We start from the raw sequence: 23,881 nt of genomic DNA on the forward strand, positions 1-23,881 counted from the left end.
TAGTTTAAGGCTGCATTGTGGCACTTGTAGATATGTTGGGTAAGGCGTTTCCTACATTTTTGTCACAGTTACACAAGACAGTTTAGTGATTACTAAGCCAGTGATTCAGCTAACTTAAACCACTGTGTTTAAAGATATCAATGATTAAAGCACCGGAGAGCTTATTGATGTGGTGGAGACTAAGAAACCAAACTCGTAGTCTGTCTGAGAAACTGAGTGGAGAGTGGTATGGTGACATTTCCTCCTCAGCAGTGATCAAAGTAGCTTGAGTAGTATGTGAATGATCCTAAAGTGTAAAATATCATTGACTAATGCCAGTGACTTAGCAACTACTTTGAGAGGTGAGAGGATTTCTGTCTTACAAACATCGCTTCCTAGCAGTGACATTGGTTGATTGAAAATCCTGTATTACTTTACATCTGCATAATTGGAAGTGCTTCATGGGACCTGCTCAGCAGTCGGTGATAGTTAACAGTGCTCCTATTCTGTATATTCCTGTTACCCCCCAAAGACTCTGGTTATAAAGAGCACCTCTTAGCTTATGATACTGTATGTAAGTTGCTTTGATAGACTGTTAATTGTTCACAAGCAGAATTGACCATCCTTTTAAAATGATAAAGTTTTGGGCTATGTTGGGAAAAACTAACAAAAATAAAGTACATTATGTGAAATGGTAGAAACTTTTTCCAACTGGTAGTTACCTTAGACTCTCGAGAACATTTAGTTAAAAAGGCAAAAATTTATAACAATTTAACACAACAGGACACACTGAATGTCTAATCAAGGAAATTGAAATCTGTGAGAACCTCCTTTTGTTGGCAGCATTTTCCTGGTCAGGAATTCACTGTAGAGGAATGGTGCTGTGCCATGACTGGATCAGTTTCAGTCAAATTGGGAGAGTAATGCAGTTCCAGTGTACATACTATATGCTTGACTCTGGGGACTCTGTCCCAAAAGAAAATAATTATGCTGTTTCAGGCTACATTGCACACATGGAAGTTTAGAAGCTGAAGTCAATATATATTTTGCTTCTGCTATTTTAATGGTCTCAACTGTACCCCTCTATTATTCAGCTACAAAAATTAACGTAAAGGCATGGAAATGACAAAATGTATTCTAAAACTGGGGGCATTTTAGTGTATCACCTAGTAGAGTGTATACCATAATGACTCAGTCCTCAGTGCAGGATTGTGGATTGACTTTGCTCAAGACCCTTTGCTGTATATCATCCCTTCTCTCTCTCTGACTGGAGCTGTAATTAAGACGAAAGGCATTAAAAGTTTTGAACAAATTGGAAAAGAATGGGTCAGTAGCAAGGCAAAATCTCAATATATTTTTTTAATTCCCTGAAAGTATATTACTGCATTTAGTCAGGGAAAGACAGGAAGAGAAATGTTTGATGCCAAGTTCTATCTTGGAAATTAAAAAGTTATTATTTCTAATAATTTTGTTGAAGATTTCAGTAGGACAAAATGATGAGACCTTGTTGAGCGTTCAGTCATTGTTAGGAGTGAGTGACATGGTTTGGATACATTCCTTTGTGTGTGCATATTGGTCTGTATTGGTCATTAAAAATATTTTTATTATACCTTCTTTTTTCTGCTTATAATTGCGGTCTTGGGAAGATATGTCATGCTGCATACAAGCCCCAGTACTCATACAGTGTAGTAACATATAGAATGCAGTAATATTAATTAAGTAAAAGATATTCACTATATGGTGGCTTGTACTGTAAGTTTATGTCACCATCTGTATTTGCATGAAACACAGTACCAGAAGCAACATTTCTGGTACTGTTTTATGCTCTCTTTCATACTGAATGATGCCTCAATCCCCAAAAGAACCCTTGCTAAGTCCCTGAAACCCTGTTGAATAGAAAAGCATAATGTTTGCCCAAGGGAGTTAGGGAGTGGATTAGTTTTGCTTCTCTTGCCAACAATATAACATTAATAATGTAAAATAAATAAATAAATAAATAAGAGGTTATAATAGCTTGTTCACATCTAGCGCTAACATCCTTCTCACACTTGCATTGACACACAAGCACATACCATTTGTCATTAACTAGCTTATTGCATGTAGAGGAGGCCATAAGATCGATCACAAGTGGTCACTTGAGACATGCATGGTAATGCCAGGTGTGAACAGGACCAATGTTACTTTGCCTGTGTACCAGAAGCCAGCTCTAATTTCAGTCAGTTATCTATAATACTAATGTATTTGTCTAAGGATATTTAAAAAGTAATCTTTCAGTGAAAATCCAACAATTATTCCACTTTTTGTGTGTGCTAAACTGATGCTGGTGCTATCAAATCGACCTTGGTGTAAGGTAGAGTTGTGTTTTACCTGCAAATGAATAATAAGTTCCTATTTAACTTACCGTTAGTCATTTTCTTCTTGTCTCCACACCATTTCTCTTCCCATGCATCCTGCCTTCCCTTAGGGCTTTGACCCACCTCATCAGAGTGAGACCAGGACGGTTTATGTAGCAAACCGTTTCCCCCAGCATGGCCACTACATCCCCCAACGCTTTGCTGACAACAGAATCATATCATCCAAGGTACTAAATGTTGCCTAATCCAGTGTTGCAATTTTCTCAATGTTATCAGCACGAGATTCCGTTGTTGTCCCTTGCAAAAGGCAATGTGTACTTTTTTTTTGTCTACACAATGTAATTTTATTGTCTTTAAAATGTAAGAAGGAAATCATTTTATTCTGCAGAATGCTTTAACTTGTATCTTGAAACTAAAGCTCTTTGTTTTATTTTGAACATTTCTACAAGATTCAAAAACATTACCAGAAAATCCTTTTAGTATCATTAGCCACAAGTACAAGTTAAATAGATGCAATTAGTATTATTTTATAATAAATAAAATTATATTATTCACAAATTAGGTGGTTTTAGGCTTTGCTTTTTGAGAGATATTAATCGTGACATTTTGCATGAGCCTGAGAAATGGCAACACATGCCTGAGGAAAAGAATGTTGCCCAAAGAGACTCTTAAACTGATTCTGGCTCCAGCATGTCCAGTGTTTAAAAAAATGCAGTGCCAGAGAGATGAGGGCTGAAGCACTGATGATAACATTTGATGATAACAGGATCAACTCAGACAAAAAAAGATTTATCTTGTTAAGAGGATTAGTAGGTCAGTTGAAAGAGGACAGAATAAAATGATAATCATCCTCAGAAGTTGCTGTCTACTTCCAGCTGTGATGTCTAACTGAATAGGGAGTTGATTCCACGATTGACAGTAGCTTGACGTTACCTCAGGAAGAATTACATTGATTTTAAGTCATACTTTCAAGAGAAAGAGACATCTCAAATAAAAACAAACATTTTGGTGGGTCAGTGTTCTAATGTGATTATTTTTATTGTATGAAAACAAATTATTAAACCTATAAATTTATTGGAAACTAGGCACAGCCGCAGTTTCTTTCTCTCACTGTTATTGTTTGTGGGTCATGCTAAACTGGAAGCAATGAACTGAAACTTTAGAGTAAAACAAAAACAGTGAAAGCAGTGAACAGGGAGATCTTTTCTGAAGCAGTGTACTCATAGTGAAGTCATTTACCAGTCACTAACATTTTTAGAGGTCATGCTACATAAGTTCAGGATGTCAATTTCTGTTAATTGAAGCTGTTAGGTCTTATTTTATTCAGTGTTTTTGGTGACAACTCCGAGTTGTCTGAAAACAGATTAATTATTTTTGTCAGGCATATATCTATGCCAGACATGATTTTTAACCTGAACTGCTAGTCCTTAGTTTCCTGTAAAAATAAATTATTTGTAGTTTGAATAGTTCCAGCCAGAAATTGACTTGCTTTGCTGTCTCACATTTGTTTATGTGCAAACGGATTTTTTCTCTCTTTCAGTACACAATTTGGAATTTTGTGCCCAAGAATCTGTTCGAGCAGTTCAGAAGGATAGCCAACTTCTACTTTCTCATTATCTTCCTTGTACAGGTAAAAACATTTCCCCTATCCCCTACTGCAGGTGAATTTTCTCTTCAATTATGAACGAGTGACTCTTTTATTTCAAGGTTTCAGCAGAGAATCAAATCAAATCAAATGTATTTATTTAGTGCCAAATCATAACAAGCCTAGCCACTTTACACATAGAGGATGGAGAGAGAACAAGAACAGGAGGAGAGAAGATGCAATGGAAAATACAAACAAAACTTAGAGAGAACATACAGTGATTTCAACCTGGTAGTACTAAAAGTGCACTAGTAAATATAAGCAGTAGGGAAGAAGAAGTTACCATGGGAAGTGAGAAGTAGTGTGTTATAACTAAAGGTAACTCTTAGAGCAGATGGTACTGTGAGAACATGGAGCAGAGGTGATGCCAAGACAGGTCTTTCTCTCTATTAACATGATACAGTGTATCGGATGCACCACACATTAAGTAATATATGTCTGACTAAGTAAGCCCTGAATGCTAGGCCTTCACTTTGCATAACTCAGCCTGTGCTGAAGTAAGATTTGGATTTTAAATTTTCTGACTACTTCTGCGTAGTGAAGCCAAAGAAATTGACTTGACTGTGTCTAAAAAAGGCTCTCTTTTCACCCACCCAGCTTGTCAGTGAAGTTGAAGTCAGCTTAGTCTGAAATCACTAAAAGGAGGGCCTCTCTTTAACTTATAAGCATGACATTTTCTTGGATGGTCCATTTTACCACTTTCAGGTGGCTTGAGATATATTAATTAAAATAAAGAAAAGCCTTGGTATGTATATTCTTATTAGAATGAGAGTGTTAAATCCTCAAATATGCTTCAAATATGCTTTTGGTGTACCAAATTGTGTGAGCAAATTTTCGATTTATATTAAAATTTCCTAATTTAATGAAACTTGGATTCTTTACATCTGAGCTTATTTTGCGTCATCTATTTCTTTCCCGCCTTTGCCGGGACATTGTCGCTTTTATCTGCACTTCGCCACCAGCTGTTGAGAGATGAACTACAGTGAGAGTGTGTTTTACACTTCTGAGAACAAATAAAGGAGGATCGCTCAGTAAGGCATTGCTCTCTAGGTCCATAGGTGGTTAATAACCACAGAGTTAACATTAGCATTGTCACCATATCACCATGGTATGAGTTTAAAGATTTTATTGCAAGTCCTATCTCTTCTTTTTTCCCCATGGTTAGCGGCAAGTAATACTATTAAATCGTCTACAAGGACTGTAGGCATATATATATATATATATATATATATATATGCATGCATATAATTATGGCCTTATATCTGATAGATGATATATCTTTGAACATTTATTAGAAAGTGTACTTTTTATTATGTTTAAATATATGTCGTTAAACAAAAGCAGTTTGCTTGAATTTTTTTCTTTTTTTTTTTCTTTTTGTGTCATTCCAGTTTTAGGGAATCTTTCTGAAAATGCTTCATCACTGACTCAAGTGTTGCTTTATTATGTGTGTGTCTATGGTGGCCTCCTCCAAAGTGACAGTTAACCTTTGAGGGAAGTGAAAGAGGTTTCCTGTTTGACACATTAGCGCTACTTCTCTCAGTTGTGTTTTGTTTTCTTGCAAATGTGGCACACCCACTCTTGCTGAATCTTTGATATTTTTTATGTATGTGTCAACAATTTGCTGTCATCACTGGCTCTCTTCTTCTTTATTTATGTTTTCAGTTAATGATCGATACCCCAACTTCCCCAGTCACCAGTGGTCTGCCACTTATCTTTGTGATCACAGTAACTGCCAAAACAGGTGAGAACAAAAGCACATCATAGCTTCTTGTTTGTTAGGAAATAAACAAAATGGGAACTAACACATGAAGTATGAAGTTAGATTAATTATAGTCAACAACTTGTGAAACCCAACCAGTTTCACCTTAATTCAATTGCATTTAAATTCATTAACAAAACAAATCTGGGCATGTTCACAATAATATATTCTGCAACTAAAAATTAACTTGGCACTGATGAAACAATTTGGTTGAAGTAAGATCAACAACTTAGTTCACTTGATCCATCAAAAGTCAAGTGAACTGATGAGTTTTGCTTGTTAAGCAATTATATAAAGTTGCATACTGAAGCTGGCAACTGCCCATTGTCAAGTCTATTTTATTGGTTATTGAGTGAGTATTTTCATAGGGCTATGAAGACTGGCTGAGACACAATGCAGACAACGAGGTGAATGGGGCTCCAGTGTTTGTGGTTCGGAGTGGAAGTCTGGTCCAGACAAGATCTAAGAACATCAGGGTAAGATGGCTGAAGCCTGCACCTTAAAGGATCTAAACATAGCTTTTCACAGTTCATAGCCAATAGGTCACTTGAGCTTTACTGTTAAATTCCTGGTGCTAACAGTATTTCTGTAGAACTAGACTGTGTAGAAAGATAATATAAGACGTGTTGACATTGAGAGGAGCACTTTATGTCAGATTATCAAATACTAAAGTATCAAACCCATATGTGGGATAAATAAAGTATTATCTTAACACAAGTGGGCATAGAATGTTCTGTGATATGAATTTGTCTGCAAATGTGTGGCATATCCATATTAAGGGATTGTGTTATACTTGGTGCATTATTTTTCTTCGGAGCCTGTCATTTCTTAAAAGACTAGTGGTAAATTATTGTAACCCACTTGTGAGCCATTCACACAGTTGCTGCACACCCATTAGAATTATGTTTTGCTATTATGTCTCCTGTCACTGATAATGTGCCTTATGTGGACACTGTAACTTATGACTGGTGTGTCTGGGGACAATGCAACCCTTTTTAAACAGCGTGTGTACTTAAGTTGCACAGAAATTATTCTCTCAAGGTCGAAGCTCTTGCTGCTCTTGACCCAATCCCAGCCAGAGTACCTGCTGTCACCAGACCTGAAAGATTTTATGTAATAAAAAACAATGTAAATGCGAATTTGCAATGCGATGAAATTCCTAAGTTGCTGTCCATACACTTAAGTGGAATGCATTTTAAAAAAACTGACACAGTGGGCATACTGTGTAAATAAACCAATAATATTAAGGCTAGTGTGACACGCTGAAAGTCATAGTTGGCAAGGAGAGAACATTTTGTGAATGCCAATCCAAATCTTATTGTAAGATTACGAGACATCTAAGGAAGAATCGAGATTAATGTTTGTTCTATACAATAGGAAATTTAATTAACACAAAGAAGTATTACAAATCCATGAAACATTTGTCTGTGTATCTCCATCTAGGTAGGAGACATTGTTCGCGTGGCGAAAGATGAAACGTTCCCTGCTGATTTAGTGTTGCTTTCATCAGATCGTGCAGATGGCACCTGTCACATCACCACGGCAAGCCTTGATGGAGAGACGAACCTTAAGGTGTGTGTGGCACGCACGCGCATGCGTGGTAACATCGGCTTGTAATGGAGAATATCATTGGTGCTGTCTTTAAGTAGTGTGAAAATGTTTAACAGACGGGCTGAAAGTTCTGTTTTCCTTCTTTTGAAAAGAGTGTTGTTCGTGGTTTAATCAACTGATTGATTGAATAAACAAGATTGTCAGCACTCATTGGTCATACAAACTCCAAGCCACCTAATTTACATCTGTCTACACAATTCAAAAAAGTGGGAACACACTCATGAAATATATTTGACCATGAGTGGTCCAAAACTCCAGAGGTTACTGTGTAAGATGTGCAGCTTTGTGCTCTAAGGAACAGCAGAAAGTGGGGCTTTATGGATGTTTTTATGAAAGTGATAGTGGGGATGCATCGAAAAAGAGGGTTTATAGCATGTTGATACTCCAGGAGCATAAGGTGCTAATGGAATATTAGCTCTTTACATGAAGAGATAGAAAGACTCATGGTATATTAGTTAACAAAAAATAAATTTGGCACAGATACAAAACAGCAGTCAGAGAATTTGCATATGATTAGAGTTGGTCTTTAATTGGTCTGAGTTTAGTTTTGGTAGACCTCTGTCTATTTGTCACATCACAATGCCAGTTTGTGTGTCTGCATACCTTGGAAAAGTTTTGAAATTACTTGGACATAATTATTAACATCAGTATAAAACCTCTTCTCTTAGAAGTGTATTTGTACTGTCTATGCACCTTTTGATACATTAATAACAACTGTTTGCATATTGTATAGTACAGTCATACAACAGTAGTTACTGTCTTTTTGTTCTCAGGGTTTCGTAATGTATGCCTGGCATGGCAGACTAATCAAAAATGCAGGTGTGAATTCCCCCGCAATTACTTGATGTCTGTGAATAATAAAATGCGAATTCCATATTTCTTTGATTTCTGTTGCAATTGTCTGGAGTTTATGGAGTTGCTAATTCATCTCTGTGAACATTACAAACTGTTATGATGTGTTTTAACATTTAAAAAATTTTTAAATACATTGATCTTCACGCCAACTTAACTTTTTAGACGCATTCTCACTCCACCGTGAACAACATTCTCTGAAACCCCTCCTTTTTTATTAATAATGCAAATAATTATTCCACTAATCCGCTGGTCTTTAGTCCACATTTACCTTAACCAAGCGCTTGTTCTTAATGGCTATGTTGACAGTTTAGGTGGTTCCTCTCCTGCAGAGCACCACCAACTAACTGAACTGGTTGTTTCCTAAATAGAGAGCTGTTTGTTCTAACATCATATTTGTGTGACCATGATTCTTAATGGGTGCTCATTGTTTTGTGTATGAAACCTTCTCCCTCATAAACTGAAAAGAGTATCTTCATTGTGAAATAAGGATTTGCTTTCATCAGCAAATTTCCTTTGCATTTACTTGTCTTTAGACCCATTTCTCTGTGGCAGAGACTTCAGTTTGTCAGTCAGTGTCCCAGCTGGAATCTCTGCAGGCTGTGGTGGAGTGTCAACAACCGGAAGCAGACCTGTACAGGTAAAAAGCACTTTAAGGTGACAAAATGAAAAATACAGTTGGACTACTCTTGAAATAGACGAAGGATACTCACAGTCGAAACCTTATTAGAAGGTCAAAAATCAGCTTGGAAGCCTCATACAGCAATACTGAAGTATTTTAGTTTTTTAATCTTTTTGTTTCATATCTGTTACATTATAGGTATCAATCATGACAACTTTATTTTCATGTGTATTCCAAAGACCATTTTAAAAACTAGCATGATTGATACATAATGGAAATTTCCTGTTATTAAATGGATGATGGTGTGAGATGACTTTATCACCTCTTCAACACCTATTCCTCTTATCTGTCTCAGCTGGCTACTCAAGGATCGATCAGTGTATTTTTAGATCAGGCCGTTTCTTTGAATGACAGCTTTCTCAGTCCCCCCTCTCTCGATTGCTTTGTATGTAAGGTGTATTTTCGCCTGTCATTCCAATTCCTCAAAAGAAAACTTGCCCCTCCAATGTTTTCACCTGATTTCTTCAAGAGGCCTGTTTTTTTTTTATTTTGATGTTTGTGAATGTTGTTACTGCCACTGTTAGACCACACAACTAAACTGCCTTTGGTGTTTTTCAGGTTTGTTGGTCGGATTACAGTGACTCAGCATGGGGAAGAGATAGTAAGGTGAGATGAGATATATCCAGCTTATTTAGCTAGTAATTATATTTTTTCCAACTTTAACTAAAAGCAATGAAATGGGCTTATACAACAGGGTCACAATATTGCTAAACAAGTTATGCGCAATACAGCTCCTGGATAATTTAAGGCATTTAAGTTGCACCTACAACCAAATACGAGTGGACAGCAGCAGAAGCAGAAGCATAAGGAAAAAGGCTGTCAAACGTGTCTTTCATTCATCAAACATCAAAATTTTTCTGTTCAAAAAACTGACTTTTAAGTTGATGTGCGTAATCATTAGCAAGATTTTGCCAAAAGAGGAGTTTGATTATTTTATATTATCAAGGTCATACCGTGTCACTTATGTATCACAATCATGTAGCACAATCCATCTTTCTCTGTGTTTATTTTGTGTTTGTTCTTGTGTCAGGCCACTGGGTCCAGAGAATTTGCTGCTACGGGGGGCCAGGTTAAAAAATACCAAAGAGATATTTGGTGAGTCAGTACCATGAGAAACAAAAGAAATGTAAAATAACCCAAATCTTCAATCTGATAGAGAGACAGCTGAAGGGCTTAAGTATTTCTTGTAACGAGCAGTTCCAAATAGATTTGAGAGAGAAAGAATGACAAACATAACTATTCTGGAGCAACTTACCTCTAACTGATATTGGAAGTTTGATGGTGAGGTGACTCTGCCACGTTGCAGCTCTGACACAAACAGACAAGCTTGATTACACTATGGGTAGAGCCGGCCTTTCATACGGCAGAGGTCTGATTATGTTGACTGAAGACTGTTCTCACACTCAATGTTCAACATCCTCTTTCATCTGCATGTTTACAGCAATGTCCCAAAGCTTCAATAGAGTGCAAATTGTGCGTATTCTGTAAATGTTTGTCATTGACAATTAAAGCCAATTTGCTGCTATGAGAATAATTTTTGTGTTTACTGTTCTTCTGGCTTCATTTAGAACTTGTTCAGTTATCTGTCGGATTAATGTCTCACGGGCCTCCACTAATATCTTAATATTATCATTGATGTTGTAGGTGTGGCAGTTTACACGGGAATGGAGTCTAAAATGGCCCTCAACTACAAGTGCAAGTCTCAGAAACGCTCTGCAGTAGAAAAGTAAGCACTTTGTGTCCTCTCAAAGAGAGCAAGATATTGCTGTTTTCTCATATTCTAATGAACATTCAACTTTATGTACATATTTTCCTACATCAGGTCTATGAATACCTTCCTAATTATCTACCTGGGCATCTTGCTGTTTGAGGCCATTCTCAGCACCATCCTGAAGTATGCCTGGCAGGCAGAGGACAAGTGGGATGAGCCTTTCTACAACCAAAAGACTGAACAAGAGAGAAACAGCAGTCCGGTTCGTCTGCTTTGTATCAAGCATCAGAGCAATACATTCTTTTTGATTCATTGTTTATATGTATTGCAAACTATGAGTCCCAGAGATAAGAAACATGAGAACATGTCAGTTCTCTCCAGTGTCTCTCGTCATAACTGCAATCTACACCTTCTTCCACTTTCATCTTGTCACCAAAATATGACAGGCTTTTTCCTCCCCTTTACAAAAGCAATTTAGCAGAGTTTGTGATATTCATGCTATCCATATATACACACTCAAAAATGCAGAACCCAGGAATGGTGCTGGTGGGGGAGTTGACTACCTCTAAGTTTGTAACGAGGCATAATGAAGGAAGTGCATGTCACTGGGCTAGTCTACCAGCCCATCGGCTTAGCTGTAAGCAGTAATCGGCCAGTTGTAAACTGAGCATCCCCCGAAGACAGGAATACCAGCAACTATAGGATCACTGTTTTAAGATGCAATACATCAAGTTCTCTGTCTTTTAAAGGTCTGGAATTTTTCTCAATTTCAGGCATAAAGACCTCAAGATTACAATATTTAAGTATAAAAAAAAAACAAACAAAACTTTTCACCATATATATTGCATTTATTATCTGCTCTTAGACATCAAAATTTTGTTGACGTTTAAGTTGGCCAGAGCTCAGTTCCATCTCATTCATATCATAAACTTTTGCATAAGCTTTTGCATAGCTGCTGATGCTCTGCCTCCTACCCCCTCCCCTTTCCTGTCATGCAAAGTAATTAACTCCTTTATGGGAGTGGATTACACTGCCCACTTTGATTTAGTTGGATAGTGCTGAAGTAGCCCCATTCTGTGCATGACTTAAATGTGTATTAAGCATACTTTTTTCCAATCTTATTGCTCCTTACAATTTAAAACAATGCAACCTGTAAGTACCCTTACATTTGTGTTATCTAAGTTTAGTTCACATTTCATTGGCTGTTTGGATTTTCTTGTTTTTCTTCTTCTTAATAAAAACAAACTCTCTCCTACCTCCTTTAGATCTTGAAGTTCATCTCAGACTTCTTGGCATTCCTGGTTCTCTATAACTTCATCATCCCCATCTCACTCTATGTTACTGTGGAGATGCAGAAGTTCCTGGGTTCCTTTTTTATTGGCTGGATTTAGACCTTTACCATGAGGAAAGTGATGAGAAAGCTCAGGTCAACACCTCAGACCTCAATGAGGAGCTGGGGCAGGTATGAAAAAGGAATATGGCACACAGAAATATGGCAATGTCATAAAAAATACATACTCGTACAGCAGTTAGTTAAATTCTTACATAGATGTCTGTTTATATCAGGCATAATTTTTATTTTATGTAAATTTAATTTAATCTTAAGAAAATGAGAACGTATAAATTTGTATTGTACTGTAAAATAAGTACTATATAAATATTATTTTTTTCTTGTATATATTGTGATTATTAGATATCTATTATTTATATTAATTTACTATATATTTGGAATAAGTCTAGTTACATATGTCAAAGTATAAAAAAAAATCTGATTAATCCATATAGGTAATAGCTAATGCTAATTGCTGCATTTCTTTTTTTCTAGGTGGAATATGTTTTCACTGATAAGACGGGTACGCTTACAGAAAACGAGATGCAGTTTCGTGAGTGTTCAATTAATGGAACAAAGTACCGGGAAGTTAATGGTAAATTGGTACCAGAGGGAATGTCAGACGATTCAACAGATAGTTCTTCGCCTCACCTGGTGAGTGGAGTACATTTCAATCATTTTCTTCTGTTAGACACACACACACACACACACACACACACACTGCATGCTGTTCTACCAGCTGCCCTCTCAAACAAGCATAGCTGTCTTTTTTTTTTTTTTTTTTTTTTACCTGAAGACATTTAAATACTCATCAGTGGACAATTTGAATAAAACACTTGTTGAACTAAGGAGTAGGACTGCAAATGATCACTTGTGTTTTTCTTGATGACATACAATGTTTATTCTTACATGTTTTCTCTCCATCCAGATTGGTGAGGAATTGTTATTTCTCAAGGCGGTGTCGTTGTGTCACACAGTTCAGATCAGCTATGACCAGCCAGACTGCCTGGTTGGTGGAGGAGACCCATTTTCTCATGTAAACGGTTTCTCCTCCAATCACATGGAATACTATGCCTCCTCCCCAGATGAGAAAGCCTTAGTCGAGGCAGCAAAAAGGTGAGGTTCATCCCAAATAATGTGAACACTACCAATAAAGAATGGAAAAAGATTCCCTTCATGTCTTTTGTGGAGTGAAATTTCCATAAGAGCTTATGTGTTCTGCAAGGATTTTTGTTTTCTATGTAGGAGTGCTTATGATGGAAAACAGATAACAAAAATATTGGTGAAGAGTGGTTTCTAATTTCAGTTATATTACACATTCCTGTTCTTGGCCACTGCGCGTGTGTATATATATATATATATATATATATCTTGTTTGCTGACATGGGGTAAAATTCTGCCTGCTATACCACCCTTTGTGTCAAGGGACGTTGAAATAAATCAGGAGGTTGGACTACTGGTCAAATATAAATTGGCACTATTTCTTACTTGTACATTTTACTGCCCCAGAAGTATAGCATGGGCAGGAATTTAATGTCTAGAAAGTTGTTAAAAACCCTCAAACAGGTCTCCCTCAAAAGTGGCTCAAAGGGGAAAAATCATGCAGAAGATCACCAAATTCTACTATACCAGTGAGTTGAAAAAGGGTAGTTGATGCAAGAAACAAACAAAATCATCCAGTTCTACATGGAAACAAGGAAGAACTGACAAACGACAAATAGGGCTGTGTAGCACCCATTTAACCTGACAAATGGTTGCTTTACAGTCTTTCAGGTTTCCATGATGCATGAAGTCAGCGATTATGGCCAGTGTAGTTTTCAAAACCATCAAGTTAAATTATGTTTAGCAGTGAGGAGCTGCACCCCTGAGCCAGTGCTTCCATGCCTTATGGAGTTATAGATACCTACCTCTTGATTTAAGCCTAAAGGCGACACTATTGGATTAATGGCCTAAATAATCTCCAGTTGATATAATACTCATCTAAACATTAACTTGCCATCATAAATGCACTTTGGATCTAAAATATCAACCAGTGTTTTATGTTGAATGCTCATGTCCTCCGTAAATAAAGGAAATTGTATTTCTTACTGTAATGACACCACTGATCAGAATTGACTAATCTATCGTGTTCACATTTCTTTGCACTTTGTTCTGGTCTTTATAAATAGAAAAATAATCACCTTTTTTGAGTCTTTGCTCCTATAAATTTCATTTCACCACTGTATAAACGCATCATAAACTGCAGCCATCAGCCCTTCTAGTCCCGGAAGAACAGACTGGATAAATTAAATATCTAATAGCCAGAAGGGAGCAATATAGCTCTAGGTATTTTTTTTTTTTTTTTTTTTTTGTCTTTTAAAGGCTAAATTACCTACAAATCCTGTAAATTTCAAAGTGGATCCTTAACTTATCGTGAATGCTCAACTCTCCTAAAAAATTTAAATCTGTCTGTCTTTCTGTAGAATCGGAGTGGCCTTCACTGGCAGCAGTGGGGACGCCATGGAAATCAAAACATTTGGCAAGTCAGAGAAGTACGTCTCAACCTGTGCACCTCTCACACACATTCAAAACTGTTTTGCTTATCACTGTGCAAGACCAATCTCAGTTAAAATCTACAAGACTCGAACAAGTGGCAATGCTGTAATTGAATGCTTGCCCTATGCTATAGCAACAAAACATGTTTCTAGACTGCAGCCAAAAAAGAACCTGCCCCCAATTAGGTGTGCGCCTGTCTATTCAGTCAAAAGTGAAGTTCCCTTCTGCTCACTCAGGTACAAACTGCTCCATGTGTTAGAGTTTGATGCTGACCGTAGGAGGATGAGCGTATACTACAGACTCCCTCAGGTAACACAATGCTCTTAAGATCAGTATTTTGGTAAATGGTTAATGGAATACATTACATGGACTATTATCACTCGTCTTCATTTCACCATTCATAAACACGCACAGTAATATACTGATGACTAAAATGGAAGGCATGTAGCAAATGCAATTAATATAATAATATGATAATGAAATTACAATATAAAGGAAAAAACATCTTAAAACATCCTTTGTTTGTTAATAATGTAATACTGTGCTTAGTGGAATTTAATCATAAAGCATTTTCAACAGCCTTACTTGATTTGATTTGATTTTTTTTTTTGCCACTTTCTTTTTTTGTACTTTTAAGGGGGCAAAGTGTTGTTCACCAAAGGAGCAGAATCAGCTATCTTGCCTTTCACCACCAGTGGAGAGATAGAAAAGACAAGACTGCATGTTGATGAATTTGCGCTGGTGAGGAATAATTTCTTTTCCAAAAATCATATCCATTCAGTCTTTGTGTTCTGATATGATTAGCTATTAGTTCAATAGACTGAACATAATTGCATGACATTTTCTGTCAAATAATATGTTGTTTTATGTCTAGACCAACTAGAGTCTAAGTTGTTATGCTGGCATGTCCCTTGTGTATATCATATCTCGTTCTTTTACATGAACTGCGTTTTTTGCCATTGATATATTAAATAAACTCATACCCCATTCAACACCTTGGAGATTAACCTCTGATTTTTTTTTTTTCCCCAAACATACCAAAAATTTTAACATTGACTCTGAATGTTCGTGAAGGTATAAGCCTGACATTTTCTTGCATTGTAGTGAGTAATTTTAACTTTGTTGCTGTCTATTCCACTGGGATGAAGGTTGATTTGTGGTCTCCCCCATGTAGGCTGGCTCTCTGATTTGAAGCTTTGAGAATTTGTTGTTCTTTTTTTTCTAGTTTCTTTTTTCATTCCTCGTCGTCCTCCTCCCTATACCCTTTGAATTTGTTCCATTTACTGTTTTTCTTCGCACAAACTTGTTTCTCTTATTTTGATGTTTATTTTTACTTATTAATTATTTAATGTAAATTTCTCTTTCTTATCTGCTCTCTCCTTTTTCTTCTTTTTCCTCTACCCATCGCCCAATTTCTTCCTCCCACTGTAGAAAGGTTTGCGGACCCTAGTGGTAGCATGTCGCCACTTCAGCCCAGAGGAGTACATCGAAGTGGATAGGCGTCTGAACAGTGCCCGCACAGCGCTGCAACAGAGGGAAGAGAGACTGCAGGAAGCCTTCAGCTACATTGAGAAAGACCTGCAGCTCCTGGGAGCAACTGGGGTGGAGGACAAGTATGGACATTTAAAGAATAAATTGGAATAAAAAGAATAAATAATAGCAATGCCCTCACTAAATCTCATCACATTCAAATTCAGCACAGGAAGATTTGCAGCATGTCATTGCTTTACAAATAGGCAGCAGTAGTTTAGGACAGCATTGCGCAGCCCATGCATAATTTATTTAATTTGATGTTTTTGAAGTTCAAGCTTAGGGTAGAGATAGCTACCTTCCATATGTTACATATGAAAATATTTTGGGATGCTGTTAGGTTTATTTATTTATTTTTTTTCTCTTTTCTGAACCACATTGTTTGTTTCCACAAGGCTATTTTTTTTATATTGCTATTGTCACAAAATCTGGCAGTCGGTTTTATGACTATGATGATTTGAGAGGAACTGTTTTTAGAGTGACCTACAGAGGAGCTTGGAGCTACAGTAAAGCTGACATTTAGGCATAAATGAAGTGGGAGGTTATACAACTCTAGAAAACAGAAACGCACTTAGGGGAAAATCTCCAACAAACAAACAATGTATGGTCAGCAGGGAGCTATAGATGTCATCTCACTGAGCCTCTCTGGAAATGAATGTTGATATGTGTTTGCATCTGCTCGCCATCTGCTCAACACATAAGCCTCTTGCTTCCCCCACTCTGTTTATCCTGTCTGTTTTCTCTCCCACTTCTCTCTACTGTTTGTGTATCAGGAATGATTTCCTCTTCAGGCACAATCAAAGGATCTCCTCCATTAGGAAAGACAAGACTAAGAGTTGTTTCCCCCTTTTCATTTCAGTATGAGTAAAGTAAATCGGACAGCCATGGTAATATTAGATCTTAGTCAGTGCCTATCAACTGCTTTACAAAAATTAACCATGGCCAAATATAGGCTATGCCTCCCGAAGAAAAGGGCTACCCATTTTCAGTGGCAGTTTTTGACCTCTTCTTATCAGAAATTTAACTCAGCCATGTATGATGACAACTTTTAGTTTCATCTTATTCTGTTAAAGAAATGTGTCAAAACTATAATTGCTCATTAGTGCAACTATATTTTTTGTTTGTTTTATTGCTTGTTGGCTTCAAAGCAGTTGCTTGAACTGAAAAGGTAGAGTTACTCCCTATATTCAGCTAATTAGTCTAGAAGTTTACCTACAAGCCTTCAGGGGTTTCCCTCTTTAACTCCACAGCAATTAGAAAACAGGTTAGAATTCCAGCTATGTATATCACCTTAACCACAAGTCAGAACTGTATGTTCATTCCACCTGGGCTTTATATTCAACCTAATGTAATTATATTTATGATCCTCTGGAAACCTTGTACATACAAAAGATCCACATCAAAATCTTTCTTTCTCCTCCCTGTCTCCTCTCAGACTCCAAGACAAAGTCCAGGAGACCATCGAGGCTTTACGTCTGGCAGGGATCAAAGTATGGGTGCTGACGGGGGACAAGCACGAAACAGCAGTCAGTGTAAGCCTGTCCTGTGGCCACTTCCACAGAACCATGAACATCCTAGAGCTCCTTCAGCAGCGCTCTGACAATGAGTGTGCTGAGCAGCTCGGTAGACTGGCCAGGAGGTGAGTGTGTGATTCTCCTTTTGACATATGTTCATCATAAGAACATTGTGCATTGTTCTAGAGAGCATGATGTAAGAACGCAGTGATAAACCTCAGCCTGAATATTTAATTCTATTGATTTAATCTATGAATCTATAACATTTCATAATCAAAAAGATGACATGACTCAGAAGTGTTCCTCGATCTAAATATTTGTCTATTAAAATGTATATGTTATATGTATATGTTATTTTAACACTTCCTCTCCATTTCATCTGTTCCCAGGATAAAGGAGGACCATGTTATACAGCACGGGTTGGTCGTGGATGGGGCCAGTTTGTCTTTAGCATTGAGAGAACACGAGAAGCTCTTTATGGAAGTGTGTAAAAACTGTTCAGCTGTGCTTTGCTGCCGAATGGCTCCACTGCAGAAGGCTAAGGTACCGGTGCTGTGGTATATGCACAGACATCTCACTATTAAATCTCTCTTAATCACATCAATTCCTGACCTGATTATCTCTGTGTTGAGAAAATCAAGCCCTTATCCCTGCCTTGTGCTTACACCCTGTGTTATGTGCAGGTGGTACGTCTTTTAAAAACTTCTCCAGAGAAACCCATCACCTTAGCTATTGGAGATGGAGCCAATGATGTCAGTATGATACAGGAAGCCCATGTGGGCATAGGTACATTTTTTAATGCACACAAGATGTTGTTACAAATACCATTGTTTTTCTAATCTAATCTGCAATTTCATTTCTAATGTGCATTTTCATATATCCCAAGGTATCATGGGGAAGGAAGGTCGTCAGGCCGTGAGAAACAGTGACTATGCAATTGCCAGGTTTAAGTTCTTGGCTAAACTACTGTTGGTCCACGGTCACTTCTACTACATTCGAATAGCTACCCTTGTACAGTACTTTTTCTACAAGGTGAGAAATGACCATTGATTTCTTCTTGATTTGAATGCATTCTTTTAATGAGATTGAGACTCTGAACCAAAGTTAGGATTTCATTGACACTGTCAGCCATATCCTTTCACCACAATATTTTTAACCATTCCCTCCTTTGCTTTCTTTTCCAGAATGTGTGTTTTATCACGCCCCAGTTTTTATACCAGTTCTTCTGTTTGTTTTCCCAACAAGTAAGTGTCTCTATCGTTTTATTTCTCTCAACTTTTTGGATGTTGCACTGTGCGCCATTTAGGCCATTTATACCATTTATACCATTACTTATTTGAGAGCATTCTTGTTTGTTTGATATCCAGATTGATTTTCATTTTTAACTTGCTAACATGCATGAGATTCAAAAGAGTCAACAATCAACAATCATTGACATGGGGAAATGATGAATCTCTCATTTTGCACTCAAATCCATTCTTCAGTTTTAATTTTACACAAGATTGAAACCTTTAATTAATGAAAATGAATGTAAAATATTTTATCAAACTTGAATTGGCATTGGATATGAGAAACTAAAGCTTTATTATGCTATTAATGATAAAATATCAGTCCTGAGACGTTCTTATTATTTAGGATAATAGACAACAAGCAGTGCGGAGATGGGATGCCACATGATAAATATGTAGTGTCTATCACCTTGCCTGCTATGTTCAAGGTATTGGAAAGCTCAGTTTTGGCTAATAGATTTTTGTTGAGTGAATACTGTCTCTGTCCATCCCAGACTCTGTATGACAGTGTTTATCTGACACTGTACAACATCTGCTTCACCTCGCTGCCCATCCTAGTGTACAGTCTGTTTGAACAGCTGGTCCATCCGCACGTACTACAGAATAAGCCTGGCTTGTACAGGTAAGTCTACTTGTTTACTTTTGGAAAACAGCTTAGTTTTTATATACTTAAGAAGAAACCATTGTAACTAACTACTAGTTTTTTTTCCAATCACATATGTATCATCTATCTGGACAGCTTTCCTAAGGCATTTTAGTAAAGATTGCAGGATAAGCATCATGACACCATTTATAATCTAAAGAAACTATGTTTGTGCCCTGCAGGGACATCAGCAAGAATGCTTTGCTGTCTTTTCGGCCATTCCTGTATTGGACTCTTTTGGGCTTCAGTCATGCCTTTGTCTTTTTCTTTGGCTCATATATACTGATGGGAGAAGACACCACGCTTATGGGCAATGGACAGGTTCGTCTTCATTAGATATGCAATATGTTTTTACTCTACTCTAACCATGTTAGAATACCCACAGAGATTATTTTCCAAAGCAATATTTGGAAGTTATTACTTCAGGAAATAGATGTTGGTCAGTAAACAAATGCAAGACAGTTATTTGTGTGCATGAATGGGTGTGGATGTTATGATGAATTGTTGCTATTGATCAGACCTGCTGGTATTTCTGCAATGACTTCTTCTGTGGATGTGGCTCTTCCTCATTCTCCTCAGTCTCTTTGTTAAACAGCCCTTCATATATCCTGGTTATGTCTGTTACAGTTTGAGCATGTTTGTCATTCAGTTGTTAATAAGTAAATTCTATATACTACAGGAAGGTCTGTATATTCTATATTACATATTTTTTGCCTCTGGTTCTTCTCAAAGACCATTCCCTTCTATTTGCTTTCTCTCTGCATATTTTTCTGTCTTTCACTCTGTCCTAAGCTTTGAGTTTTGGAATGCACTCACTCCTATTGCTCTCTTTTGCTGGATTTTTTCTTCTATCTTTTGTTGATTACTGGTTTCCTTCTGCCTTCATGCTGTGCATGTCTTCAGATCTTGCGAGCTAACAGGCAGCTGGTAAGATTCTTCTCCACAGATGAATGTATGTCTCTTTTGGGGGTTAAAGAGAGTGGTATCAAGATGATTCCTCATCACGCTTTTGTCATTTAAAAGATGCTGATTGTTCAAGGAGACTGCAGCTGAAGATAATGTAGTGCATGTAGTTTGATAAAAAAAAGCAGAAAAAATGTTGTTTATGAAAGAAAAAAATTAGTAATTCTTTTCAAGGGGCTTGGGATATTTGTCTGCCAACCGGAGTGCATCTGTGGATACAACATATGACATTCGCCATTAACTTTCAGTGCCCAGACTCCAGCAGGGTCTTGAATTGGCTGGCAACGAAACAATGTCCCCCCCAACGAGTCTCAAACCATAAGTAAAGTGATTGCCATAAAAAGTCACGGAGATGCTTATGGTGGTCACGCAGTCAGAGTTCAAGGTCTCATCATAGGCACCATGATACAGCACCATTCGTTAATTCTGTCTTGTGTGAAGTTTTCTTTTCACTCCACATCTCTAAACTAAAACACTCACATTGTGGAGTGCGTGCTGATTTTTCTCCTGATTGGTAGTTTGACTGAAGAGTCTTAAATCATCATATCTTTATAATAAGTTTACAATAAGTGTAATTATTCATTATGGTTTCGGATTACTGGCATGTTAATCTAAGTGTCATTAATGCTACACTGGCATATCATATAATTTAATGATTAAATTGTGATTAATTGGGTCCATGTATTTGATCATTAGCATTATTTCTCGGTTGAATTAGTTTTCTTTGTTGCTGCAATGTAATAGTGTTGACTACTAAACAAAGTTTTTTTTATTTCTCATTTAGATGTTTGGAAACTGGACATTTGGAACATTGATCTTTACCGTCATGGTCATCACTGTCACATTAAAGGTAAATTACACCTTATCTTCTGCTTTCAAAGCAAGGCAGTTATGAATAGTGTTATGTGCAATGATGTCTTATATAAGTAGCCTTTTTTTTTTTTTATTAAAAATTTAAACTTACAAAATTTAATGACTAACTTTCATGTTGGTGAGTCTGTGAGTAGTTTGTTTTTTAGCAGGGATCCAAATTGGTTCAGCGCAATTTTGTAGCAAACCAAAGACCCCAATATAAGAACTTCTTATATCTGACTCCTAATTTAGGAGTCAGGAAACTTCATCAAAGGTAAAAGACTAATGAGTATTGAGCTTTAATCTTATTTGGGGTGCCTGTGTTTGTCTCTGTGATTTAGTCATTTTGCTCTCTGCAGTCAAATAGAGTTCTTCATGTAGCTTTAAGATGAAGTTCCTGTGTGCATTCACTGTTGACATCCTGTTGACATACATTGTAAAGTATTGGGATGATGCCAGTCATTATTAATAGCAGCATTTTATCTATCACAGGTTGGAGGTGAAGGTCTCTTTCACAGCACCGAAGCAGATAGCTGTAGTTTATTGTGACCTTACCTACCCTGTCTCAGTGTATTATATAATTTTTTTTATTCCCCTCACTCTCCTGTGTGCCTGTATGGTTATGGCTACGTCTGTTACACAGCTTGCTTTAGAGACTCATTTCTGGACATGGATGAACCATTTTGTGACTTGGGGTTCGATTGCCTTCTACTTCATCTTCTCTCTCTTCTATGGAGGCATCATATGGTAAGATCAGCATCTTACAAAGTCATATACATATACTTGTACCTTAAAAAGCTTCTGCATGGGGCCACTATGACATCCATAAAATGACATTTTTACTCTTGGTAAAAATGTCAAGTAAGATGGACTGTCTACAATTAAGATAGTCCAAAGATGGGGCTCTGGATGAAAAGGCTGATGTACACCAGATTTGGTGCCTTGATTAACTTAGAGTGTTGGATTGATCTGATAAATCTTGGCTACTTTAAACAGTCTACTCAACTGAGACTACTAGGGGCCATCTTGACAGTATTTGATAGTGACTGTTTAGACATCACCACAGATCCTTTAACTCCACGCTCTCTGTGAGCAGTAAAATCATTAAAGGAACGCAGTGCTAGCTGCCAATGTGACAATAATTTACACTGAAGGCTTTCAGCCCACCTCTGCTGTTGCTTTGAAAAATTATGACTGTGTTTCACAGCCTGCAGCCACTCAGTCCAGATAAAAATTTGGCGTTAAAATTTTTATTTTTTCTTCTTTTGCTATAATATGTAACCAGTGTCTACTTCTATCTCCCCCCAGGCCTTTCCTCCATACCCAGGACATGTATTTTGTTTTCGTGCAGCTGTTGTCCAGCGGTTCAGCCTGGTTTGCCATCATCATCATTGTCATAACTTGCCTCTTTCCTGACGTGGTGAAGAAGGTCTTCTACAGACATTTACAGCCCACCAGCACAGAGAAGAGTCAGGTAACAGACGAATTAATGGGAGGAAGCGAAAGTGGTGGTAGAATCTAGGAGCCTTTCCAGCCAAAAATACGAAGTGGATTATTCATTTTATGATTAAAAGCACTGGTTGTATTTCCAATTTGCTGTAAGAGCCCTGTCTATTTATCTAATTGTCAGTGGTTTCAACGCATTTCATATTTCTGTAAACCTCCTCCAAGGTACATTGTAGTCACTTCTGGCAAACCAGTCCTCAGATCACTTTGCCAAAGTTGTTTTTTCTTATATCTGCTCTCAGTCGTTGCTTGCTCATGGGTGGGCTCTGTTGGGTCTCTTTAAAGAGTTTGGTCTAGACCTGCTCTATATGTAAAGTGCCTTGATGTAACTTTGTTATGATTTGGCGCTATACAAATAAATCTGATTTGATTTTGAGTAGCAACTTTGGCAATCTCGGATGTGTGCATCCATTCACACACTGACATCTCTATTGTTATAGCTATTTAAATAAAGCTAAAGACCCAATTAGAAAAAAGATATCATATAACTTTCTATGAAAAATTAATCAAGAAGTCAAACATGAGGTAAATGTCTGCCTGCCAGTTGCCTACAGGCAACTGCTAAAAAATAAAACTCATGAATGCATTTCAGTCGTTAAACTTCTGTGTTAAACAAGAGCCTGAAGGGAGAAAATTAACCAGAATATCAACATGGCACACAGAGGGGAAGACAGGGAGAGAAATAGTTCTTTGTGCTGCATTGTCAAATAGTTAACTATTTTATCAGAATCTGTAGTCACATGTTATCCACTTATTTTGACAAAGAGTGCAGTGTTAAGTTGCTCACACACAATGCATGACTCCCCCACATGCACACACAGACAAACACACAGTATGCATGGTCACCTTTCCATGCACCCACAATATTATTGTATTGATTTTCCAGCTGAAGACTGTTTACGTTTTAGAATCTCTCTTCTCATTCCTCAGAGAAACAAGAGCTGTCTGCGTCATTCCTATGTGTATTTGTTTCGACTCTTTGTCCAGTTTTGTCTCGTGTGTATGTCTGATTCGATGTTTGGGTCAGTATGAACGGCGTGCTTGAATGTGTCCCGCGACAGTATTTGAGAGCTTGACTTCTAATCTCTCTGTGTCTGTGTTCTTCCTCTTGCCCTTTCTGTGT

At 37.3% G+C, this 23,881-nt stretch overlaps 1 protein-coding gene across 1 annotated transcript in view; it reads left to right on the top strand.

Moving 5' to 3' along the window:
* Positions 1 to 2,125: 2,125 nt before the first annotated feature.
* LOC115042125 (probable phospholipid-transporting ATPase IF) overlaps positions 2,126 to 23,881 on the top strand; it is a 35,213-nt gene continuing 13,457 nt past the window's right edge. The window contains 29 exon segments of the mRNA XM_029500166.1: positions 2,126 to 2,194; positions 2,444 to 2,560; positions 3,874 to 3,963; positions 5,644 to 5,722; positions 6,098 to 6,216; positions 7,184 to 7,312; positions 8,740 to 8,843; positions 9,444 to 9,491; positions 9,916 to 9,980; positions 10,530 to 10,611; positions 10,708 to 10,858; positions 11,862 to 11,982; positions 11,985 to 12,058; positions 12,422 to 12,580; positions 12,855 to 13,042; positions 14,389 to 14,457; positions 14,698 to 14,780; positions 15,108 to 15,202; positions 15,893 to 16,074; positions 17,427 to 17,630; positions 17,895 to 18,048; positions 18,189 to 18,291; positions 18,392 to 18,537; positions 18,690 to 18,749; positions 19,289 to 19,416; positions 19,620 to 19,758; positions 21,185 to 21,250; positions 21,896 to 21,999; positions 22,561 to 22,726. Of these exon segments, the coding sequence (XP_029356026.1) occupies positions 2,126 to 2,194; positions 2,444 to 2,560; positions 3,874 to 3,963; positions 5,644 to 5,722; positions 6,098 to 6,216; positions 7,184 to 7,312; positions 8,740 to 8,843; positions 9,444 to 9,491; positions 9,916 to 9,980; positions 10,530 to 10,611; positions 10,708 to 10,858; positions 11,862 to 11,982; positions 11,985 to 12,058; positions 12,422 to 12,580; positions 12,855 to 13,042; positions 14,389 to 14,457; positions 14,698 to 14,780; positions 15,108 to 15,202; positions 15,893 to 16,074; positions 17,427 to 17,630; positions 17,895 to 18,048; positions 18,189 to 18,291; positions 18,392 to 18,537; positions 18,690 to 18,749; positions 19,289 to 19,416; positions 19,620 to 19,758; positions 21,185 to 21,250; positions 21,896 to 21,999; positions 22,561 to 22,726 (3,294 nt within the window).

This window comes from Echeneis naucrates, chromosome 4 (genome assembly GCF_900963305.1).
Source record: "Echeneis naucrates chromosome 4, fEcheNa1.1, whole genome shotgun sequence".
Lineage (NCBI taxonomy): Eukaryota > Metazoa > Chordata > Actinopteri > Carangiformes > Echeneidae > Echeneis > Echeneis naucrates.